Source organism: Artibeus jamaicensis, unplaced genomic scaffold (genome assembly GCF_021234435.1).
Source record: "Artibeus jamaicensis isolate MK-2021 breed Jamaican fruit bat unplaced genomic scaffold, CSHL_Jam_final contig_1285, whole genome shotgun sequence".
NCBI lineage: Eukaryota > Metazoa > Chordata > Mammalia > Chiroptera > Phyllostomidae > Artibeus > Artibeus jamaicensis.
In genome coordinates, this window is record NW_026521250.1 from 228469 (window position 1) to 254028 (window position 25560).

General features: G+C 41.9%; 1 protein-coding gene across 2 annotated transcripts in view; it reads right to left on the minus strand.

Annotated features, from left to right (window-relative positions):
* Positions 1-2471: 2471 nt before the first annotated feature.
* Positions 2472-25560, minus strand: part of NLRP3 (NLR family pyrin domain containing 3) — a 61752-nt gene continuing 38663 nt past the window's right edge. For both annotated transcript variants that reach the window (XM_053667072.1, XM_037148412.2), the window contains 6 exons: positions 24549-24719; positions 22316-22486; positions 20983-21153; positions 6732-6902; positions 6096-6266; positions 2472-3037 (listed from right to left, as the gene is read on the minus strand). In XM_053667072.1, the coding sequence (XP_053523047.1) occupies positions 2938-3037; positions 6096-6266; positions 6732-6902; positions 20983-21153; positions 22316-22486; positions 24549-24719 (955 nt within the window). In that variant the 3' untranslated portion in view covers positions 2472-2937. The remainder of the gene's footprint in view (positions 3038-6095; positions 6267-6731; positions 6903-20982; positions 21154-22315; positions 22487-24548; positions 24720-25560) is intronic.

Consider the following 25560-nt stretch of genomic DNA (forward strand, 5'->3'; position numbering starts at 1 on the left):
TCTGACAGATGTGCAATGACATCTCACTGTGGTTTTAGTTAGAATATTCCTAATGGCTATTAATAATAAATATTTTTCATCTTGCTTAAGCATAACATTTTCAATGCATCCTATATTTTACCTATTTTCTAATTGGCTTTTCTTGATGAGTTAGAGATTTTCTTGTATATTCTAGATATGTTTTTGTCAGATATGTATGTGGTTGAGAAATATTTCCCCAGCTGGTGTATTGAATTTTCATCATTTTAACAAAAAACACACAGCAATGATTTTAAATTTTGATGAAGTCTGATTTACCATTTTTTCCTTTTATGGATCATGCATTCAGTGTCATATTTAAAATCCTTTCACCAAGCTGTAGAAATTTTATTCCATGTTGTTTTTTTTTAAGTTTTGTTGTACGCTTTAGATGTAACTCCATGATCCATTTGGAGTTAATTCCTACCCAAAGTTATAGGTTTAAGTCAAGGTTTATTTATTTAATATCTGGATGTCCAATTGCTCCAGTATTGCTTGTTGAAAAGAGCTTCTTCAGCTTCAAGTCTGTATTTATGTATCCAAAACAAGCAAGCAAACAAACCTGGTGACCTCACTGACATATTGTTCTTGGGTCCTGAGGTCTCCAGCTGGTCTGACTTCTTCTCTACTTGGAGTCTTATGCCTGGTTTATATACAATGTGCTCAGTTTTCAGTTGGAAAATTAGGTCATTTTTTATAAAAGTGGCATTCAACATACAAGGAAGCTCAGAGAGTCCCAAACAAGTTGGACCCAAAGAGGCTCACATCAAGACACATCATAATTAAAATGCTAAAGGTTAAAGACAGAGAATCTTAAAAGCAGCAAGAGAAAAGCAGTTAGTTACCTATAGGTGAGCTCCCATAAGACTGTCAGCTGATTTCTCAACAGAAACTTTGCAGGCTAGAAGGGACTGGCAAGAAATATTCAAAGTGTTGAAAAGCAAGGATCTACAACCAAGATTACTCTGCCAGCAAAGCTATCATTTAGAATCAAAAGGCAGATAAAGAGCTTCCCAGACAAGAAAAAGCTAATGGAGTTCATCCTTACCAAACCAGTGTTACATAAAATGTTAAAGTGTCTTCTTTAAGAGGGAGGAAAAGAAAAAGATCATAAAGTTGAACAATAAAATGGCAATAAATATGTATTTATCAACAATTGAATCTAAAAAACAAAACAAATAAGCACAACCAAAACAGACTCATTGATACAGAAAACAGTTTGATGGTTGCCAAATGGGAGGGGGGATGGAAGAATGGGTGGAAGAGGTGAAGCGACTAAGAAGTACAAATTGGTTGTTACAAAATAGTCACAGGGATATAAAGTACAGCATGGAGAGCATACTCAATAATATTGTAATAACTATGCATTAGATAGGTGCTAGATTTATTGAGATGATCACTTAGTAAGTTATGCAAATGTCAATCACTGGGGTGTAAACCTGCAACTAATACAATAATGTATGTCAACTTTAATTGAAAAATAAAATGATTTTTTAAAGTAGTTAGATTGTGGGGTTTTTGTATCTATTTACATAGTCCTCTGGGTCACTAATGGAGTAAGCTTGGAACCCATCTTGGTTCCTAGTGCCCAGAAGTTGGGGTTTTTTTTTTCCTATTTCAAGCATTGATTTGTTTTTAATACATTTTATCTGCAGGTTGAAGTGTCTGTACCAGGGAGGCAGTCTTCTGTAGCTCATTTCATGGAGATGCAAAAACCAATATCTAGATCCAAGTTACTTCCAGTGCTGGCTCTAGACAGGATAAAGAGTTTGAACCCAAATATAAGTCACATACTGCTTCCTTTACCAAGAAAGCTTTACCATGAAGAGAAGTCAGCTTACCTACAAAACAAGCAAAACTGTAAATTGGTGATGTCATTGATTTACATTGTTGCACAAGCCCCTTCCATCAACAGGCCATACTCTGGGTCGCTGAGGTCTGGTCAGCCATTTGACAGAGGAAGTAGTATTTCCACCTAAGTAACTAATTCCATGTGGTTGAGTTGCCCCATGTGTAGAGAAGCAATTAGCAATATTTACTGATGATTTAATGCCATGTGAAGTATGGTAGATTAAATGCTCCTGGGATGAAGTAAATCCCAGATGATTTCTTATAACTGAAGGCAAACATGCTGGTTCTGCCTCTAAGTGTTGGCTCCATTGATTCTAAAGCCTTCATTCCTCTAATTTTCAGCCTCCTCTCCAACCACAGCTAACATTTCCACCTTTAGATTTAGAGTAAGCAGACTCCATTTTCCATTCATTATAATCAAATCATTTGGAAAAGAGATTTTTTAATTTATAAAGCAATTTAATTTATCTTTTGTAGCTTAGGTAAATAAGTAAAAAGATCTCTAGGCACTCCTTTTTAAAATTGAAGAAAGAAAACAATTTAATAAATACAACCAGGTCCAATAAATGTGAATTATTTTATTAGAAAATATCACTCTTACAAAATTAAAAATAAATAAGTTGCTGCCACAAAATTGCAGCATAATATATAGCGAATTAATTCCCTTCTGGTCAGTTAAGAAAAAGATGACAGGATGAACAGAACAAAATAGGGGAACACACATGAGGGGAAGCAATTTGGAGACAGTAAAAAGAGGAAGAAGAAGATGGACAAAGTGCTTTAGTGAATGAGTTAGTTACACCAAGAGGAGCCCATCCTCTAAGTGCTGCACCAAGAACCACACCATGGGGACAGTTCTGTTGCTCCTGAGCCTTAGCCTGGGGTAAGGAGATGCTCCCAGTCTCTCTCAAAGACACTGGTGGCAAGCTCGCCCTCCTACATGGCTGAGGACTGCAGAGTGCCGGCCTTCCTCCAGACAGGGCGAGGCTGGACGCATGCTCCCTCACACCCATGCACCCAGGGCTGGCTGGGCTTGGCCACTGGGGTCTGGCAGCCCCACTGCCAGCACTACCGAGGAGACTCGAAGATAACAGTCAACTCGGGCTTTTCTTCTTGAAGTGTTTCTAATGCGCAGATTGTCTCATAATTGAAATACATTTTACACAACCTGTAAAAGCAAACAGAGAGTCTGGAGTTACACTTTTCAAATGAACACTCTCGGAGCCTTGGCTTTAAACTTCTCAGTTCACTTCCCGCATTCTTTCACACTTCTCAATGCTTCAATAACTGCACTTCCTACCTAATATGGTTTGTGTTCTGTTTGAACCTTCAAGTCTGAAAATGTTTCAACATATGCAATCATAGAGAGAATAGTGTGATAAATCCCCTATGCCTGTTACGCAAGTCCGACAATTAACAGCCAATCCTGTTTCAGTTAAAGACAGCATGTCACCTATAAATAGTTCATGGAATGACACTAAATAAAGAACTTTTTAAACATAACCACAATGCCATTATCACAGCTTAAAAAGTTAACAATAATTCTTTAATATCAACATATGTCCAATAGGTTTAAAGTTCTTCAACTGGCCCTGGCTGGTATAGCTCAGCGAATTGAGTGCAGGCCTGAATCCAAAGGATCGTGGTTCAATTCCCAGTCAGGGCACATGCCTGGGTTGCAGGCCAGTTCCCAGCAGGGGACACATGAGAGGAAACCATATATTGATATTTCTCTCCCTCTCTCCTTCCCTTCCCCTCTAAAGATAGATAAATAAAATCTTAATAAATAAGTAAATAAAGTCCTTCAACTATCTGGTCATTTTTTTATATCATGTTCATTTATCAGGAGCCATATAAAGTCCACACATTGAAATTGCTTGTTATGCCTCTCAAGTCTTCTTAAACATAAATTCTCTCTCCCTCTCTTTTTTAAACTTTTCCTTGCCGCTTAGCTGAGAAATCATGCCATTTGTCCTGCCTCATTTCTAACAACTGTGATTTGACTTTGTTGTGGATTGAAAGCTTATGCTCCTCCAAAATTTCTATGTTGAAGCCCTAAACTCGATATGCTGGTATTTGGAGATGAGCCTTCAGGAGGTGATTAGGGTTACACAGGTCACTGGGTTGGTCCTCATGATGGACTTAGTGTTCCTCTAGGAGGTGATATCAGTGTTCTCAGTCTCTCTGCCATAAGAGGACACAGCACAAGGGTACCCACTACCAACTCAGGAGACAGCTTTCCCCAGAAACCAAGCAGGCAGACCCTGGAGTGTCCTCCCTCCAGAACTGTGAGAAATAAAGGTCTGTTGTTCAAGGTACCCCATCTGTGCTATTTTTTGTGGCAGCCAAGGTGGCAGGACAGGCTGACTGCATCCGTGGATGCCCCAGTCTATCTGGAGCCTGTCCCTTATCCTCAGAGTAACCTTGAGGTCTGGGTCAGTGACCCCATGCAGCAACAGCCTGGTTCATCCTGCTCAATCCCTCCCTCTGTTCCTCCAGTTCTCTTAGCTCTGGGGCATTTGGCTTTTCCTGTAGCAAAGATGTTCCACTGTGTTGGACCAAGGGTGCAATACTGACTCAAACTTCTGTTCAAACCTGCATTCCAGTCAGTTCTGGCCTTGAGGTCATGGACAAGGACAGAGGTCCCTGGGTTAATAGAATTTATATTCCCGGGGCAGGACATAGATGACAAATAAACGAGAAAATTGCCTAGTGCGCATGACAGTGGTCAACACTGGGGGGAAACAAGAAGGGAAGAAGAAAGTGCGCTGGCCTGGTGTTCTCGACAGGATGGCAGGAATCACCTGCTCTGAGGAAGATCATTTGGCAGAACAGTGAAGGGTGCGGGAATGAGGCACATGGATATTCCAAGGGGAGAGTTCCAGGCAGAGGAAACAGTAGGTGGAAGTTCAGGGAGGACATGTCTGTGTAACAGCACAAGGAGGCCAGTGTGCAAGGAGCAGAAGGAACAGGGCCAGAAGAGAATGAGTTTGCAGAAACAGCATGGCTAGGTCACACGGGTCCTTTGGCACTCTCTGGGAATATAACAGGAAGTCCCTGGTACATGTTGGCAGAGGGGACTCCTGTTTCAGATGCACACTCCCTCTTCTATGGCAAGAAAATAGATGCGGAGGAGTCTGTCAGAAGCCAGCGTGACAATCCAGACAGGTGATGGCAGCCTGAACTGGGGTGAGAACCATGAAGCTGGCAAGAGGTGGTCAATGAGCGGGTCTGCTGTGGGAGCAGAGCGCACAGAACATGCCTACAGAGTGAATGAGCAGAAGGGAGAGGGGTATCAAAGGTGGCATCAGCCTTCTCTGGCATGAGAAGTTCAGATGGTTACCAGACTGAGACCAGGAGCAGCTTCAGAGTGGAATGGCCCAGGTTTGGATTTGAACATGTAAATCTGGGAGGCTTATCAGACACCCAAGTGGGTGGGGCAGATAAGCATTTGGACATGGTATTCATGGAGATATAAACTGGGGGGGTACAGCACATGTAGGGTAAAGCCAGAAAACTGGACAATATGTATGAAGGAGAAAATGTAGAGAAGAAAAATGAGATGATGGTTGAGTCCCAGGGAATTCAGCATGTAGATATCAGGACAATGATAAGCAAAAAAGAAGACTGAGCAGAAACAGCTATGAAGTAGGGGGAAATACCAAGGACAGCGTGTGGTCTCAACAGCCAAGGAAGGAACCTTGTGCAGTGGAGGCGTGGCCTTGGGGTGTGCTCCCAGAAGCTCTTCCTAGAGAGGTAGACGCCTCTCCAGGGGATCCTGGCACTAAAGGGAGCCAGTGGCCGCCCCACACTGAGCTGGCTGAATGTGATGGAACTTCCCTCCTTGCTGTTTCTGAGGCACTCTCTCTCCTTTAAGAAATCCTCATAAACAAGACCAACAACACCCTCCACGACAAGACCTTTGCAATCAGGATGAACCACAGACAGGTCTAGGTCTGCGAAGTCCAAGCCCCTGCAGAGGAACAACTCCATTTGGCTACTTTCACTGGGCCTTACATTTCTTTTAAGAATGTGAAAGTCCTTTCATTCCAACTGACCCTTGAATATTCTCAATGTCTGAATGAAGTAGAATATGTAGTTCATAACTTCTCTATCATTTTTATAAAGTATCTGCAACAGCTAGCCCAGGCCCACCGTTTACCTGAGTACAAAAAACCACCTTGGTTTTTGGTAAGTGGCCCTCACCCCCTGCAGGGAGCACTTACTGAAGGCTTTTCAGGAGGCAGCTCTGCTGTCTCAGCACTTTACAGAACAGCATGACCCCAAGATCGCCCAGGTCATTGCTGCCCAGGCTCAGCTGTCTCAGGCTCTGGTTGAAGGTCAGGAGTGTGGAGAGATCCCAACAGCAGTGTGAGGAGAGGCTACAGTTGTCTAGTCTGCAAGAAAGAGAGCAGTTCAAAGAAAACATCCCCTTACCCTCCCCCAGGTCTCCCCGAGCTTGGCCTGTAATGTTTCAAATAAAAAGTGCAGGATGAACAAGCCCAGAGTAATTGTATGTGCCATGGTTATTCTTTGCAGATGAGAGTATTTTCCCCCCAGGCTACTGGATTATCCAGATCCAAGCAGCAGTAGCAGTTTCTGAATTGATTTTTCCCAAATTTGGTGTCTCCCCCTAAATTTCCTTAGAGTACAAGATCCACACCATGCACACTCTCTTGGTGGTAGAGAGGTTGGTGATAAGTAGAGCCCTAGCCCTCACCATCAGCCACCTGGAGGGAGAGCCCCCAGCCCCATACCCGTGGTTTGGTCGTACTCATTCTTAGGTACCGATGAACTCACCATCACTTCCCCAACCCCGACCCCACCATCCTCCCATCATTTTGACAAGCTAAGAAACTTACTCCAACATCTGAAGCTTGCAGTTGGGGTGCAAGAGTCCCTTACACAACAGCTTCACACCCATGTCTCCAAGAGCATTGCCTCGCAGGTAAAGGTGTGTGAGGTTCTGGTTAGAACTGAGCACCGAGGACAGAGCCAGACAACAACCGGATGTAAGGCCCACCTTCACCAGCCTGTAGAGGAAGCAGGACAAGTCCTCAGGGTGCAGCCTTCCTTGGACACCACATGGCTCTGTCACCATGGAGCCTCATCTTATCAGAAAAGCTGCATACTTCCTCAGAGATGTCTGAGCCAGCCCCACAGATAACCTGAGGAAACACAAATCCCTGTCTCTGGTCCCACAAGATACACAAGTGATAGTCTCAGCAGAGACTGTGCTGGGGTCAGAAGAAGAGAGAGTAAAAGCAAATTCAGCCAGACACCTCCACGGTCCTCCTCCTCACACAGAGGCCCACAAGCTGAGAATGCTCCTCTTCACTGCTTCTTCCATCTCAGGTAGTCCCACAGCACTGCAGAGACCTGCCTCACTTGATTCTTACATCAGCCAGGCAAGGTGGCCATGCAATAGTCAGTATTACATATTTTTTACAGATGAGAAATCTCAGGCTCATAAAATTGTGTGTTTCTCTTAAGGTCAAAGAGCAAGTGCATGGTGGAGAGGGAGCCCAGATTTAAGTTTTCTAGGGTCGCTGCTGCCTGCTGCCCACCTGTCCATAGCACACTGACTTTGCTATAAGCACCCCTGGAGGCATAAAGGCCTGGCTGTGAATTGCACTTTGTGGCATTAGGATTTGGATGCACTACTTTTGGGTCAAGTGAGCTTATTTTCTTACCCAACAAGAGCATGAGGGCCCTGGAATAGAGAGCTTCCACTCCTGCATAGCACTCAGAGGGTGGGACACAGTTACAGAAAGGCACATGTGTGAGGCCGGAGACCTTGGTTGAAGAACATCTCATATAATCACATATCTTTATACCAGAATTTTTAATAATCACATGTTGTTGAGCTCTAATGGGTCTGAAAATCAGGAAGAATGAGAACACAGAAAGAAGTCATTCAGACTGTGGAGCATGAACAGATTGTCAAGGAAATAAAGTGCTGATCTGCCCCCTGCTCTCCATCTTCTCCTAAGTCAGAGCAAAAAAGACAGAGTCAGCAGGATGGAGAAGGAAGTGGACCCAGGAGGGATGAGCAGAAACCAAGCGAGTCACAAGTGGCTCCTAGTAAGCCTTGTCTCCAGCTAAGTTCACCACAGGTCCTTAGTGAACATGCAGAAGGAATGTGCAGGATTACTAACTGTTACAGACCTACTGTTTGTATCCCTCTAAAACCCATATGGGAAATTTGTAACTGCCAGTGTGATGGCATTAAGAGGCCTTTGGGAGGTTTGATCAGGTCTTCAGTGTGGGGACCTCAATGTAGGATTGGTGCCCTTCTAACCAAGACTCCAAGAGCTCCCTTGCCCCACACTGGGAAAGAACTCAGTGGGAAAGTGACAGTGGGCCTGAAGAGCCCTCATTTGGAACTGGGTCCTGTGTCAGAGCTGTGATCTTGTGCTTCTGGCCTCCAGAACTGTGAAAAATAAATGTTCATTGGTTAAGCCACCCAGTCTATGGTAGTCTTGTTATGGCAGCTCAAACAGACTAAGCAACTGGCAAAATGGAGAACATCCCAGGATACTGGAGACAGGCATCAAAAAGGGAAGGAAAGAATATTTTGAAAGTTATAGAATAGCGAATATCAACACTATTTCCAGAAAAAGGACTAGAAGGGACTTTGAAACAGATGTTTGAGGAACATGGTGAAGTGGTAGCAGTCACAATTAGATGAAGAGGTTGTTAGGAATAACTCACATCTGAATGATCAAAATGTTGGCAATCACTGAAACTGAAGGAAGAGTACCCAGCACATAATGAACTGTTGAGAAAATTGAACAAGCAAGTCCTCCCAACCAATCCACTAGGTCAGAGCATGGCAACCAACATCATGTATCTTGGTTTCAACTGATCTGTTCAACAGTGTTGCACATTTACTTAGCACAGATATCATTTCATTCACCATATTAACTTAAAAATATTGTTTTTCTAAATTTTAATAATGATATATACCTTATGTCAGAAAAAAAGTCTCACAAAAAAAAAAAAACTGAGGAAGATTTTACATTTGTTGAACATTTACTACGTACCTAGCAAGGGATGATGACTTTTAATAGTATCAACTCATTGAGTCATTACTAAACCAAGATACGGGTGCTGTTTTTATTTGTTCTTTTAAATGGAAAAAGACAGAGGATGAAAGAAATTACTTCAAGATTGAGAAGAAGGTGCTTCCTAGATGGAAGCTAGGGGTGGGAAAATAAGGGGACCCTCCAGGCCAAGGAAGACAGTGCACATCCAAATAATAGGGGTACCACAAGGGGAAGAAGAAGAGCAACAAGTGGGAAACTTATTTGAACAAATAATAAAGAAGAACTTCCCCAATCTGGCAAAGGAAATAGACTTCCAGGAAATCCAGGAAGCTCAGAGAATCCCCAAGAAGTTGGACGCAAGGAAGAACAGACCAAGGCACACCATAATTACATTAGCCAAGATTAAAATGAGAGAATTCTAGAAGCAGCAAGAGATAAAGAGACAGTAACCTACAAAGGAGTTCCCACCTGACTGTCAGCTGATTTCTCAAAGGAGACCTTGCAGGCAAGAAGAGGCTGGAAAGAAGTATTCCAAGTCATGAAAACCAAAGACCTACAACCAAGATTACTCTATCCAGCAAAGCTTTCATTTAGAATGGAAGGGCAGATAAAACACTTCTCAGATAAGGTCAAGTTCAAGGAGTTCATCATCACCAAGTCCTTATTATATGAAATGTTAAAGGAACTTATCTAAGAAAAAGAAAATAAAAAATATGAACAGTGAAAGGACAGCAAACTCACAATTATTATTAACAACCACACTTAAAACAAAAACAGAAACTAAGCAAAAAACTAGACCAGGAACAGAACCACAGAAATGGAGATCACATGGAGGGTTAGCAACAGGGGAGTGGGAGGAGGAGAGAGCGTGAAAAGGTACAGAGAATAAGTAGCATAGATGGTAGATAAAAAATAGACAGGGGAGGGTAAGAATAATATGAGAAATGTAGAAGCTGAAGAACTTATGACACATGGACATGAGCTAAAGCAGGGGGATGTGGGTGGGAGAGGGTGTGCAGGGTGGAGGGGAATGAAGGGAGGAAATTGGAAAACTGTAATAGTATAATCAATAAAATATGTTTTTTTTTTATCTCTTTCTGCTTTTAGTAGGAGGAGGGGGAAAAGAACTCTGTTCTTCTTAACAGGATTTATTCACAGGAGAGACTGGTTACTCAAAACCTGCTCTGCTGGGATATTGTCACAGCTTAACTGACCTCAGAGAAAGGAGTCCTCAGTATGAGCCCCTGTGGGGGCCTGTTTCACTAACAAGACAGGGAATGTGAACTCTGAGAGGCTTGCAGGAGGCCTAGGGGCACCAAGGACTGAAACCTAATCCTAGGGTGACAGATGCATCCTGCTCCATACCTCATCACTGTGTAAGTAAAGGCCTATTTGCAGAAATTCCTTTACCCCATACAGCATGTCTGGCTATCAAGAAAAAATTAACAAGACATAGTAAAAGGCAAAAATCATAGTTTAAAGAGACAGAAAAAAATCAGAACCAGACTCACATATTACAGCACTGTTAAAATGAACAGATCAGAAATTTAAAACAAGTACAATTAATACACGAAGGGTCTTTATGGATAAAGTAGACAATGTGCAAGGACTGATAATGTGAGCAGAGAGAAGGAAATTCCAAGAAAGACCCAAAAAGATATGTTAGAGATAAAAATCATTGTAACAGAAATATAGAACATCTTTTATGGGGTTAACGGGAGACTGTAAATGACTGAGAAAAAACAATCTTTGTGCTTTAGGATTTTAACACAAATTTCCAAAGCTGAAAAAGTTAACAAGAAAGAAAAACACCAAAAAAAAAAAAAAAGAACAGAATATCCAAGAACTAAGAAACAACAATAAAAGTCCATGTATGAGTGTAACATACACATGATGGGGATTCCAGAAGAAAAGAAGGACACAAAGGAACAGAAGAGACATGTGAAGCAATAATGGCCAAAACTTTGCCCACCATCAGGGTGGAACCCTAACCACAGACCCACACAGCTCAGAGAACACCAAGCAGCATCAAATGCAAAACAAACAGACAAAAACCTACAGCCAGGCATATCATTTTTAGAATATAAAAAATCAAATATAAAAGAAAAGTCCTGAGAGAAGCCAGAGGAGAAAAATAATCCTTGTCAATTGAAGAGCAAATACAAGAATTACATCTGACTTCTCCTCAGAAATCATGTGAACAAGAAGAGAATGAAGTGAAATATTTAGTGTTGAGAGAGAAAAAAAAACCTAAAAGTCTATTCCCTGTGAAATTATTCATAAAAAATGAAAAAGAAACAGACTTTTTCAGACAAAAAAAAGAGAAAAACTGTTGCAAATAAACCCACCTCAAAAGAGATATTTTTGAGAGTTTTTTACAGAGAAATAAAATAATATTGGTTAAATGCACATAAAGAAAGAAAGCATCAGAAACAAATAAAGAAAAGGTAAAAATAAAACCTTTTATCTTTCTTATTTTTAATTGATCAAATAGCATCATGTTCAAAATAATAATAGAAAAATGTATTTGATTATTTATACTGATGTGTAGATAGATATACACTTATATAGAAGTGAAATTAATGACAGCCATGATACAAGTAACAGGAGGGAGGAATTAGGACTATTTTGTTAATAAAAAGTATCCATACTACCTGTGAAGCAGTAGAAGATTATTTGAAAGTGGCCCCGGCTGGTGTGGCTCAGTGGACTGAGTGCCAGCCTGGGAACCAAAGGGTCGCCAGTTCAATTCCCAGTCAGGGCACAAGCCTGGGTTGACAGCCAAAGTCCCCAACAGGGGGTGCATGAGAGGCAACCACACATTGATGTTTCTCCCTCTCTTCCCCTCTGTCTAAAAATAAATAAAAATTTTTAATAAAAAGATTATTTGAAACTGGACTTAAATTAGTTGTAAATGTATACCAAAAAGTCTAGGGTAACCACTAAAATATATATATACACACATATGTATATATATGTATATATGTATATATAATATATGCTAATAAAAGAAACATAGTAAAATCATATAAATACTCAATTAAAACCACAAAAGAAAAAAAGAGAAAAACAAAAATAGGATGAAAGAGGAAAGTGCTCTGAAAAGAACCTAGATCACCTTTGTGGGGCACTGGGGAGAGGTGCTGGGCTAGCTCTTGGGAGAGCACTCACAGAAAAACCACACCAATTGACCTCCAGCCTGCTGCAGCCAGAAAAACCAGTTTGGCCAATTTGAAACCAATAAAAGATGTCTTTTGGGTGGGTTTTTTTGTAGTAATTTTTTTTAGTAATCTTGTATCTTTTTAATTTTATTATTGTTTTATCTTTCAATACTTTCATCCTCTCCTTTCTTCTTTCCTATTTTATTTCTTCTTCCTTTCTTTCCAAACTTATCACTTTTTCCTCCCTTCTCCTGCCTTTTTTTGTTTGTTTGTTTCTTTGTTTTCTTCTCTTTTACCTACAAGGGACACAAACAACTTAGAATTGCGAAAAGATCAGAACTGGATCCAAAGAGGGAGCATCCCAACAGTAGAGACAGAGACACAAATTTCACTTTGATATAGCAGAGAAGCCACAAGTTGCTGTGTATTATTATTATTATTATCATTATTATTATTTTTATTATTCTCACTTCTTTTACATTTTAATACTATCTTTGTATTCCTCCTCTTTCTGTATAGGCTTCTTAGCCTTGGCTGGTTATATTGTATCATTTGACAGGTTTCCCCTGTTCTCTACTCCAGAGTGTATTACAAATTTTTTTTAAGATTTTATTTATTTATTATTAGAGAGAAAGGGAAGGAGAGAAGGAGAGAAATATCAATGTATGGTTGCCTCTCATGCATCCCCTGAAGTGAACTGGCCTGCAACCCAGGCATGTGATCTGACTGGGAATCGAACCATGATCATGTGGCTCCCAAGCCCGCGCTCAATCCACTGAGCTACACCAGCCAGGGCTTGTATTGCTAATTTTTTATACTTCATGCCACTTGTTTTTGTTTAGCACACTACCCAAAGTTCTATACCCCCTATTCATGTTATCCAGATCACATAGAGTCTATCATATGATTGTTGTTCTAATATTATTGTAAATAATAGCTGTTCTCTACAACTGTAAATACTTCAAAACACCCCTCCTGGATCTTAGCCCACTTTACAGTTTCCTAAACTTTATTACTATAGTGGTTAGCTCTATTCTCTCACACACTACACCTATTTACTATCCTTTACTCTCATCTTAACTCAGAATCTCACCTCCCACAACCTCACTGCTTTATAGATCCAACTCACAAGCCTTCCCTTAACAACAAGAATCTTATCTTCTGTTCATCCTTTCTTAAAAGTGACTAGTTGGGTTGAAGATTATGGTTAACACTATACATAGCATAAAGATCTTCTGTCTCTTCTCTACTGGATGCTACTGTAAATATCATAGAATACTCTCCTGCTGTCACAGACCATTTTTTCCTCTCCAACTCATCACAAAAAAAAAGAGTAGGTGGAAGAGGGGTGAACACCAGGATACCCATTGGAAGAGGAAACCCAACAACAAAGGAACCACCAACAAATAACAACAGAAGAAGGTGAAGGAGGGAGTGGAAACCACACAAACCTCAGTCCAAGGTCTATCTGGAAATACAACTATATAGTGGAGAAACTACCCAGTACAAACAACTGAAAAAGAGCAAAAGAGAATCCTCAAAACCTTGTACACATGGAAGAACTACCTTCAACACAACCTGCCCTCACTAGTACAACAAATTAAAATAGGAGGTGGACAGAGGGAACATCAGTTAACCAGCTGATGTGAAAGACCCACAAAAGAGAGACCCCAAAACAACTAAAACCCAAAGACAAACACAGAGCAAACTTAAAGGTCAGCCCAAGACCAGTGAGCTTGGGAGATCAAGGAGTCTACATCCCTGAATCTCACAGGTATTCTACCACAGAAGTTCACCCCATAAACCTAGAGAGCCAGAACAAATCAATTCAAGAAGCTGAAGCTAACAAGAAGAGTCTCACAAACAATGGGAAGACAAAGAAACAATCCCCAAAACAAAAGGAAAGGAGGAAGCCACAGAAAGAATGTTACATGAAATAAAGGCGAGTCAGCTACCAGATACTGAATTCAAAGCACTGGTTATCAGGAAGATCAAAGAGCTCACAATGAGCTACCAGAAACTACAAGGGAATTACAATGAACTCACTGCAAACTATATCAACATGAAAAAGGAAATAGAAACTATCAGCAAAGGCCAAGAGGAAATGAAGAATACAATTTCTGAACTGAAGAACACGGTGGAAGGAGTCAAAAGCAGGACTGATGAAGCAGAAGATCCAATCAGAGAGTTGGAGGATAAAGTAGGAAAAAACACCAAAAGGAGCAAGAAAAGGAAAAGAGGCTCAGAAAAAATGAAGAGGGGTTAAGGGAAATGCAAGACAATATGAAACGTAATAATATCCGAACAACAGGAGTACCAGAAGGAGAAGAACAAGGGTCAGATAACCTAGTTGAACAAGTAATGATGGAAAATTTTCCTAATTTGATGAGAGAAAAAGTCACACAAATCCAGGAATCACAGAGAGTCCCAATCAAGAGGAACATAGAGACCTACTTCAAGACACATCATCATTAAAATGGCAAAAGTCTAAGACAAAGAGAGAATCTTAAAGGCAGCAAGGGAGGAAAAGAAAGTAACATACAAGGGAGCCCCAATAAGGTTAGCTACTGACTTCTCATTGGAAACACTCCAAGCAAGAAGAGAATGGCATGAAATATTCCAAGTAATGAGAACCAGAGGCCTGCAACCAAGGCTACTTTACCCAGCAAGGCTCTCAATCAAGATAGAAGGCCAAATAAAGAACTTCCAAGACAAAAGAAGTCTAAAACAATACACCTCCACCAAACCAGCTCTGCAAGACATGCTAAAAGGACTGCTTTAAGGAAAGGAAGAAAAAGAGGCAGACAAAGAGGAACACAGGTACAAAAATGGCAGTGAATAAGTACCTATCAATAATAACCTTAAACATAAATGGATTAAATGCTCCAATCAAAAGACACAGAATAGCTGAATGGATAAGAAAGCATGACCCACACATATGCTGTGTACAAGAGACCCACCTCAGGACAAAAGACCTACACAGACTAAAAGTGAAGGGCTGGAAACACATTTTCCAAGCAAATAGACAGAAAAAAAAGCTGGGGTAGCAATACTCATATCAGACAAAATAGACTTTTAAATAAAAGGGCCATAAAGAGAGACCCAGAAGGTCACTTCATTATACTCAAGGGGAGAATCCACTAAAAAGAAATTAACATTGTAAATATATATGCACTCAACATAAGAGCACCCAAATATATAAAGAAAATCTTAGAGGACTTCAACAAAGATATGGACAGCAACACAATTATAGTAGGGGATTTTAATACCCCACTGTCAAAAATGGACAGATCTTCCGAACAAAATATCAACAAAGATATTGTGGCATTAAACAATACCCTAGATGAAATGGACTTAACTGGTATATATAAAAGCCTTTCATCTCAAAGAAGCTAAATACACATTCTTTTCAAATGCACATGGAACATTTTCAAACACAGACCACATGACAGGACACAAAACAAACCTCAAAAAATTCAACAAAATTAAAATCATATCATGCATTTTCTCCCACCAAAACGGACTGAAACTAGAAACTCCAAGAGAAAAAAAAAACCAAAACACTTAAAATCATGGAGATTGAATGGCATGCTATTAAACAATGAATGGGTCAAGAATGAAATTAGGGAAGAAGTCAAAAAGTTTATGGAAACAAATGAAAACAATCTTACAACAACCCAAAAGTTATGGAACACAGAAAAGGCAGTCCTGAGAGGGAAGTTCATAGCAATGCAGGCCTATTTAAAAAAGATAGAAACATTCAAACAAACAACCTAACCCTATACCTGCAAGAACTCAAGGAACAACAACAAAGACAGCCCAGAGCAAGTAGAAGGATAAAAATATTCAAGATCAGAACAGAATTATTGACATAGAGACTAAAAGCACAATTCTAAGGATCAATGAATCCAGGAGCTGGTTTTTTGAAAAGATAAACAAAATCAACAAGCGTTTAATTAGGCTCATCAAGAAAAGAAGAGAGAGGACACAAATAAACACAATCAGAAATGAAAGAGGAGAGATTACAACTGACACCACAGAAATAGAAGGGATTGTAAGAAATTACTATGAAGAACTGTATGCCAAGAAATTTGAAAACCTAGGGGAAATGGACAAATTTCTAGAAAAATATAATCTTCTAAAACTCAATGAAGAAAAAACAGAAAGCCTGAACAGACCAATAACAGCAAATGAAATTGAAGCAGTAATCAGAAAATTCCCAACACACAAAAGCCCTGGACTAGATGGTTTCACACGAGATGTCTACAAAGCATTTAAGGAAGAGCTAACCCCTATTCTTCACAGACTATTCCAAAAAAATCCAAAATGATGGAAGACTCCCAAACTCTTTGTATGAAGCCAGCATCATCCTAATTCCAAAACCAGATAAAGACACAACAAAGAAAGAAAACTTCAGGCCAATATCTCTGATGAACATAGATGCTAAAATCCTTAGTATAATATTAGCGAATCACATCCAGCAATACATTAAAAAGATCATATACCATGACCAAGTGGGATTCATCCCAGGGATGCAAGGATGGTTCAATATCTGCAAATCAGCAAATGTAATACATCACATAAACAAAAGCAAAGACAAAAATCACATGATCATGTCAAGAGATGCGGAAAAGCTTCTGATAAGGTACAACACCCATTTATGATAAAAAACACTCAGCACAGTGAGAATAGAGGGAGCATTCCTCAATATAATAAAGGCCATATATGAGAGACCTACAGCCAACATCATACTCAATGGGTAAAAGCTAAAAGCTTTTTTACTAAGATCAGGAACAAGACAAGGTTGTCCGCTTTTACCACTTCTTGTCAATATAGTATTGGAAGTTTTAGCCACAGCGATCAGACAAGAAAAGGAAATAAAAGGCATCCAAATCGGAAAGGAGGAAGCAAAACTGTCATTGTTTGCAGATCACATGATAGTGTACACGGAAAATCCTATAGACTCTACCCAAAAACTGCTCAACATAATAAATGAATTTGGCAAAACAGTGGAATACAAAGTCAATATCCAGAAATCAAAGGCATTTTTGTATACTAACAGTGAATCAGCAGAATCAGAAATAAAAAAAAAACATTTGATATAGCAAAAAGAAAAATAAAATATCTGGGAATAAACCTAACCAAGGAGGTAAAAGATCTGTATACAGAAAACTACACAACACTGAAGAAAGAAATCAAGGAAGACACAAACAAATGGAAACAAATACAGTGTTTATGGATTGGAAAAATTCACATAATCAAAATGTCCATATGACCCAAAGCAATTTACAGATTTAATGCAAAACCTACTAGAATACCAATGGCATATTTTGAAGACATAGAAGAAACACTTCAAAAATTTATATGGAACCATAAACGACCCCAAATAGCAACTGCAATTTTGAGACAGAAGAACAAAGTAGGAGGGATCACAATACCTGTTACCAAACCATATTACAAGGCCACTGTAATCAAAACAGCCTAGCACTGGCATAAAAACAGGCACATAGACCAATGGAACAGAACAGAGAGCCCAGAAATAAACCCAAGTCTCTACAGTCAATTAATATTTGACAAAGGGGGCAGTAACATAAAATGGAGTAAAGATAGCCTCTCAACAAATGATGTTGGGAGAACTGGACAGCTACGTGCAAAAAAATGAAACTTGAGCACAGACTTACGCCATACACCAAAATAAATTCAAGGTGGATAAAAGACTTAAATATAAGCTGTGACACCATTAAAGTCCTAGAGGAGAACATTGGCAGGAAAATCTCAGATATTTCACACAGCAACATTTTTACTGATATGTCCCCTAGCGAAAGGGACATAAAGGAAAGAATAAACAAATGGGATCTCATCAAAATAAAAAGCTTCTGCATGGCTAAAGAAAATAGTATTAAGATAAAAAGAGAACCAACTGTTTGGGAAAATATACTAGCCAATGATACCTCAGACAAAGGTTTAATCTCCAAAATATACAAAGAACTCACATGACTCCACTCTAAGAAGACAACCAACCCAATTAAAAAATGGGCAAAGGACTTGAACAGACACTTCTCCAAGGAGAACATAGAGAGGATCCAGAGACACATGAAAAGATGCTCAATATTGCTAGCTATCAGAGAGATGCAAATTAAAACCACAATGAGATACCACTTTACACCAGTCAGAATGGCCATCATAAACAAAGCAACAAACAACAAATGTTGGAAAGGTTGGGGGGTAAAGGGGGCCCTAGTTCACTGTTGGTGGGATTGCAGACAGGTACAACCATTATGGAAAACAGTATGGAATTTTCTAAGAAAACTAAAAATGGACCTGCCTTTTGACCCAGCAATCCCACTTTTGGGAGTATATCCTAAGAACCCCGAAACACCAAAAGAACCTTGCACCCCAATGTTCATAGCAGCACAATTTACAATAGCCAAGTGTTTGAAGCAACCTAGGTGCCCATCAGTAAATGAATGGATCCAAAAACTATAGTACATTTACACAATGGAATTCTATGCAGCAGAAAGAAAGAAGGAGCTCCTACCCTTTGCAACAGCATGGATGGAACTAGAAAGCATTATGCTGAGTGAAATAAGCCAAGCGGTGAAAGACAAATACCATATGATCTCACCTTTAACAGGAACCTAACAAAACAAACAAGCAAACAAAATATAACCAAAGACAGTGAAATACAGAACAGACTGACAGGGACCAGAGGGGAGAGGGGAGAGAATTTCAGGGGTAAAGGGGAAGGATTCACAGGAACAAGTATAAAGGACACATGGACAAAAACTAAGGCAGGGGGAGGAAATGGGAGGGAGGTGGGGAGCATAGGGGGTGGGCTGGGAAGGGAATAAAAGGCAGAAAACTGTACTTGAAAAATAATTAAATAAAAAACAATTTAAAAAATGAAATTCTGCCATCTGTAACAACATGGATGAACCGAGGGGATATTATGCTAAATTAGGTAAGTCAGACAAAGTAAGACAAGTGTTGCACAATCACACACACATGTGGAACCTAAAAACAGAAGGCAAACTCTCAGTAACAGAGTTGGGTGGTCGTTACTGGGGCTGGTGGTGAGGGAGGGAGACTGATCAAAGGGCAGAAACTCTGGGTTAGAACACCAGTAGCGCTCTAGACCTGTGTGCAGGATGATTGCTGTAGTTGATGGCAATACATTATATGCCTGCTATTTGCTAAGAAAATAGAGCTCAAGTGTTGTTACTACAAAGAAAAAGGTAAGGATGTGAAGTGATGAACCATTTGTGGAAATTAATTCACAATGTATACATATACATATCAAAACATCATGTTGTACTTATTAAGTGTGTATGATTTTTATTGATCCATCATACCTCAATAAAGCATGAAAAATTTTTTTAAAAAGCAGAAACAGCTACATTAATTAATTTCGGGCAGCACAGCCTTCACAGCAATGAAAGTTATCAGGAATAAAGAGGGACATTACACAATGATACAAGGAGTGAGTTCTCCAAGACAACACAACAATCTCTCCTTTTAGCTGTTCTGAGACCTCATTTCTAACATGGGGGAGGGGTACCTACATCAACAAACAGTTCTCAGATATAAGCAGGGTGTCCAAAAATTCAGCTTAGTTCTGACACTATCTGCCCAGAGACAATATCAGATTCCGCAGGCTGGGGTTCAGTCCTGCAAGCCTGCATGCTGCCTGGCTCCCTTCAGGTGCCAGCTGCACCATCACCTCTGACCAACCAATTGTAAATCAGAGGGTCCCACAACTTCTCCTTGGGTTTAATTAATGTGCTAGACTGGCCACAGAACTCAGAGAAACGTGTTACTTACTAGATCACCAGTTCATTATAAAGGGATAATGTTAGTGTCAGCAGCTACTATGGTATTAACAAAAGAGAAGGGAGAAAACTGGCTTAGCCTGATAAAGTTGAGAAAATACAGTTTCAGACACTCCAGGGAATACCTGGAATTGCTCCTTCAAATAAATGGATTAACCTGAGTGGGCAGAAAAAAACTAGGTTTCCAATCATCCCAGGAAACAAGTGGCCAGTCCCCCGGATTAGGAGGGGGAAGGAAGAGATGCATGAGGAGTTCCTTCTACTATGAGGGAGGCACAGTAAGAGCCAAGATGGCAACCATAAAGGATAGGAGACACACCTGAGAAAATCGGGGAAAAGATTGGGTAGGATTGGATAAGATAAGGATGCAAGCCCAGGAAAAGCCAAAAATGATATTGGACAATTGGAAAGAAAGCCTGCTCTCTCCCAAGCCCAAGGAAATACAGGGAAGCCTGAAAAAGCCCGTCTCTCTAGCAGCTGCACAGGCTAAAGCACAGCACCCATCAAGGGCTGGATGGGGACAGAGGCTAAACTAGATTACTGGAGCCTCAGATGCCAGGGTAATGTCACGGCAGCCCTGGGCCCTGGTCCTCCTCCTGGGCTTGGTGGGGACAAGTGTGGACCTGCAGCCCTGGGCATTGGGACCAGCAACCCCCAACCTGCGGCAGCAGAACCCTTAGGAGCAGAACCAATGCACAGAACCCAACATAGTAGCCCTGTCAGGATAAGAACTCCCTCCTACTGAAGTGGCCACAGTGTGCAGCAGTGGCCACATTTTGCAGCAGTGGCTGACTTGCATAGAAGTGTTCACACATAAAACAGGTGACTATCCCCATAAATGTTTTAAAAGCAAGTGGAGAACTGAGAGACACAATCTCTTGGATTTTTTTCGACTCTGAGTCTCCAACTCTATAGTCATAAATACCTTACTAGCAGTAGGTAGTATCTTCAAACCCTTTCAGAAATTGTCTCCTTTGTTCTCTACCCTCAATTCTACCTGAGTAAGCCCCAAATTTCCCAATAATGCAACTTTGAAAAAAGTTGCTTTTCTACTGAGATACCATGAACACTTACCCCAGTTTCTGCAGCTTACATTGTGGATGCTTGGCTTTTTCACACAGCATTCTAACTCCCGAGTCACCCAGAGCATTTTCCCCCACGTAGAGTCTGGTCAGGGACTGGCTGGTGGTCAGGATGGATGCAAGATCTGCACAGCAGGCCGACGTGAGACAGCAGTTGATCAACCTTCAGCAGAGATGGCAGAATGTCAACATACCTGTCACCCACTCTGCTGTGAACCCAGAAGCATGTGTCCCGTCACCACCTCTAGTCCAAGCCACACACAGGGAGAGTACATCCAAGCTCTATATTAGCTTTTGATTTCCTTTTCTGCTTGTGACCTTCTAAGCCCAAGAAGCTTCTTCAACATCTTCTCAGCTCCCAACATTTATTATTGTGTTGAATATGCACAACATACAACTTGCCATCATAACCCTTTTTAACCATACAGCTCAGTGGCATTAAGTACATTCACATTGTTATGCAACCATCCCCACAGTCCATCTCCAGAACTTCTCCATTTTCCCAAACTGACACTGTCCCCTTGAAACAAGAATTCCCAGTTCCCCTCCCCAAGCCCCTGGCACCTACCCTTCTACTTTTTGTCTCTATGACTCACACCACTCTAGGGGCCTCATTTGTGTAAGTGGATTGTACAGAATTTATCCTGTTGTGTCTGGCTTATTTTACTTAGTATAATGTCTTCAAGGTTTTCCCGTGTTGTATCATGTGTCACAACTCCTTTTAAGACTATATTTGTGCATATATCACATTTTAAAAATCTATATATTCATCTATGGGCACTTGGGTTGCCTCCACCCTTTGGCTATTGCAAATAACACTGCTGTGGAAATGGGTATACAAATACCTGTTTGAATGCCTCATTTCAATTCCTTGGGATAGATCCCAAGACTTGAAATGGCTAAGTCATTTGGTAATTCTATATTTAATTTTTTTAAGGAACTGACACACTGGTTTCTGCAGCAGCTGGGCCATTTAACATTCCTACCAGCTATATGTAAGATTTCAAATTTCCCCACATTCTCACCAGCACATGTTTTCTGGTTTGGTTTGGTTTGGTTTGGTTTGGTTTGGTTTGGTTTGGTTTATAATCAAGAAGAGTCCTAAGACCCTTCTAGAGCAGTGCTTACACTGGCTGTGTATTTTCAGCGGGGCTGTGAATACCTTTAAAGCAACATAATTCCTTTGTCCAAGTTTCCCATCCAGGGCTCAGTATGTGGCCTTTCCCCCAGCAACACTACCTGACCAACACCCAAAGGTGAGCCACGGCCGACTGTCTGTGCACAAGCGCTCAGCCTGAAGCTCACTGAAGCCTCAGCTTACTCACCATAGTTTCTCCAAGGGGCAGAAAGCACACCGCAGTCCCACACACAGGAGCCGGAGCCCGCGGTGCGCCAGGGCATTGTGGCTCAGATCCAACTCCAACAGTGACACAGAGCCACTCAGTGCGGTGGCAAGGTGGGAGCAGCAGAGGTGGGAAAGGCGGCACCGCCTCAACCTGGAGCCAAGCACATGAGCAAAAGTGTCAGAACACAGAACGCACATTACCTGTGCTGCCTCCCGTCTGCGCGAGTGTTTGGAGCCCAAACAGGTCCTTGTGTTCTCATATTACAAAGGGAAAATCACAATGAATTTTTTTTGGAAAGTGTCATCTTATCAGAACCTGAATATGGCCCAAGACATATAGGGAAGGGACACACTGCTGAGCCCCAGCAGTGAACTCCCTTCCTCAACGATGGTCAGGTGTCAAATACGTAAGTAACACGTTCCTGTTCTGTAGATAAAAAGGGCAGTGAACTCCCTCACACAGACGCTGAACTTTCTAGGGGTCATCACCGTCTTTTTGCCAACCTCATCCTGCTGTTCTGCTTAGTGTTGCCATCCCAGACCCCTTCCACACAGAGGGAGCAAGTGGCTGATTCTTGATTTGTTTTATACCGACACATGTACATGCACTCACATACATGCTCACATTCACAAGTGTGCATGCATGTACACACACACACTACAACAATAACAATGATTTGTCCTTGTTGTAGGAACAAGAATAATAAACAGCTCAGCTCCTTTCCACGCCAGCAGTGCAGCTGTCCCAGAGCTTTCTGGACCCCCTACCTTCTTTCCCACCTCCACACCAGCTCCAGGAGCAAGTGGGCAGTTAACCTGTAAGTACCTACAAAGCACCTCATCACCACCCATGTGTTCCTGCTCATGTCTCTGTCCCTGGAATCCCACAGGGACACCCACAGGGGCAATGGGGATAGAAGCAGCAGTGGGGGCTGGTGAGCAGAGAGTCAGGGAAGTACCAAACCCAGCCAGGGCCTTCAAAGCCAAAATTACAAAGATTTGTAATTTATCAAAAGAGCAAAGTGCAAAAGCATTTAAGAGTGGAAAATCATGATGAAGGTAGAGTCACCTCTCTGATTTCTGCCCTGACAAGGGTTGGAGGGAGAGCAAACAGCTGCTCTCCCTTCGGTGCATACATCTGAGCAGAAACATGCACCCAGACGCTGCTCAGTCACCGCGGGGACAGCAGCCAGACCCACACAAACCCTGCCTGGGAAGCCACTGGTCTTGGAAGCCATCACACTGTCCAAGCAAGTGGCTGTGGTTGTTGGGCCTGAGCTGATGGAGTGAGGATGAGGAAAGGGGACCATGGCTTGTAAAGGAGGTAAAACTGAGAAAACCAGGGATGGGGTGGGTATAATGAACAAGACAGAAGGAAGGCATTCGAGTGCTGGGCTGGTCACCAAGCAGCTGTATTATGAGCTGCAGGGACGGCCCAAACACCACGTGCTCCACTCAGGCACACAAGCCTGATCTGTGAGTGGGTTCAAAGCACACGCTCAGAACAAAGCTACCAGGGGTTTCTGAGGGACAAGTCAATCCACACAAAATGTGCTCAGGGGCTCCAGCCTTCTCTGTATGTGATGAAACTCTCAGATTCCCACCCATAAGCATGACCTGTGAGGAAATGGAAGACACTGGAGATCATCCCTTTTTACCACCTGTTTTCAGTTCCCTTTTGTCCCTCTCTATCTGATGTTTCCTAAGTAACCGGACTCCAGTCCATTCTGCTTTCTCCCTTGTCATGTGCTGAACTGTGTCCCCCACAAAAAAATTCATACAGTGATGTCTTAACCTCTAGGACCTCAGAATGTGGCTGCATTTGGAGATTAGGCCTTTAAAGAGGTAAGGGAGTTAACATGAGGTTACTAGAGTAGCCTCTAATCTGACATACCTGGCATCCTTTTACGACAAGGAGACAGACCTGCACGGGCCCGGAGGAAGACATCAGCCACACCCGAGGGGACAGGCCTCAGAGGGAGTTTGCCCTCCACACAACTTCGCCTCGCACTTCCAGCCTCCAGGGCTGTGGGAAATAAGTGTCTGTTGTTTAAGCCCCTGGCCTGTGACACAGTGTGATGGAGGCCCTAAGAAACCAAGAGCCACTGATCTGGCCCCTGACATCTTTGTCCAGTCCTCTGTCTTGCTGTCACACACACACACACACACACACACACACACACACACACACACACACACACACAGGTCCTTACCACAATCTCTGAATGTTAGAGCCAGGATTCTGGAGCATTTCACACAATATCTTCACCCCTGCATCCCCCAGAGGATTGTCACTGAGGTTCAAGTCTGTGAGGTTCTGCTTCGTGCTCAGGACAGAGAAGAGGCCCTGGCAAAAACTGGAAGGGAGACAGCAGTTTGCCACCCTAGAAATTGGAAGGAAGGAGTAAAGTGAGAATAAAATCAGCCTGCAAGTACAGCAAACAAGCTAAGGGGCCAGGAGTGGCTGACACCCGCTGAGACAAAGGCCTCCCAGCAATGAGAAGTGAGCGAACCACAGGCTGTCTGTGGAGGATGAGTGGGGGCAGGGACCTGGGTTGAGACTGCTCTGCACATTACACAGAGATGCTGTGAGCCTGTGACTTTGGCTGACTGCAAACCCCCTGTGGCCCTCCTTCAGGTGCCCCCCCACCCCACCCACTGCCAGCCCCTGTGACTGAGCTGTCCCTCTGCTAAGCGACACAGAGAGCAGTTCTCACCCCAGCCACATGAGGGTGGCAGAAGTGTTCTCAAAGATCCCTAGGCCAGGCAACATCCTGGGAATAATGTGGACCAGACTTATCAGTATTTCTAAGACTTCCTGGTGATTCCAATGTACAGTCTCATTCAAATACAGACTCTGACTCCACGGGTCTAGGGTTGGGCCAGCACTTCTAACTGGCACTGGGTGGGTACCCCTGCCGTGGTGCCTAGAAGGTTCTAGAACACACGAAGCAAGCACCTGCCCTCAGAGGAAGGGAGCTGGGATCTGGAGAAACAATGGCAGGCTTTCCACCCACCGTGTCTCTGTGAGTCTTTATGAGCTTCCTCACAGTCATGCAGGCTTGGTCAGGCCTCTTGTTTTCTCAGCCTTGCTTTTAGGGCTCCAGTGAGTGGGTCTCCTTCTCTCACTCTCTCTCTTTACCTTCCCTATATTCTTTCTAGCTATTCTAAACTACTTGCCACCATGGAAATATATATTGCTTTCCCACTTCCCACCCTCTGAGC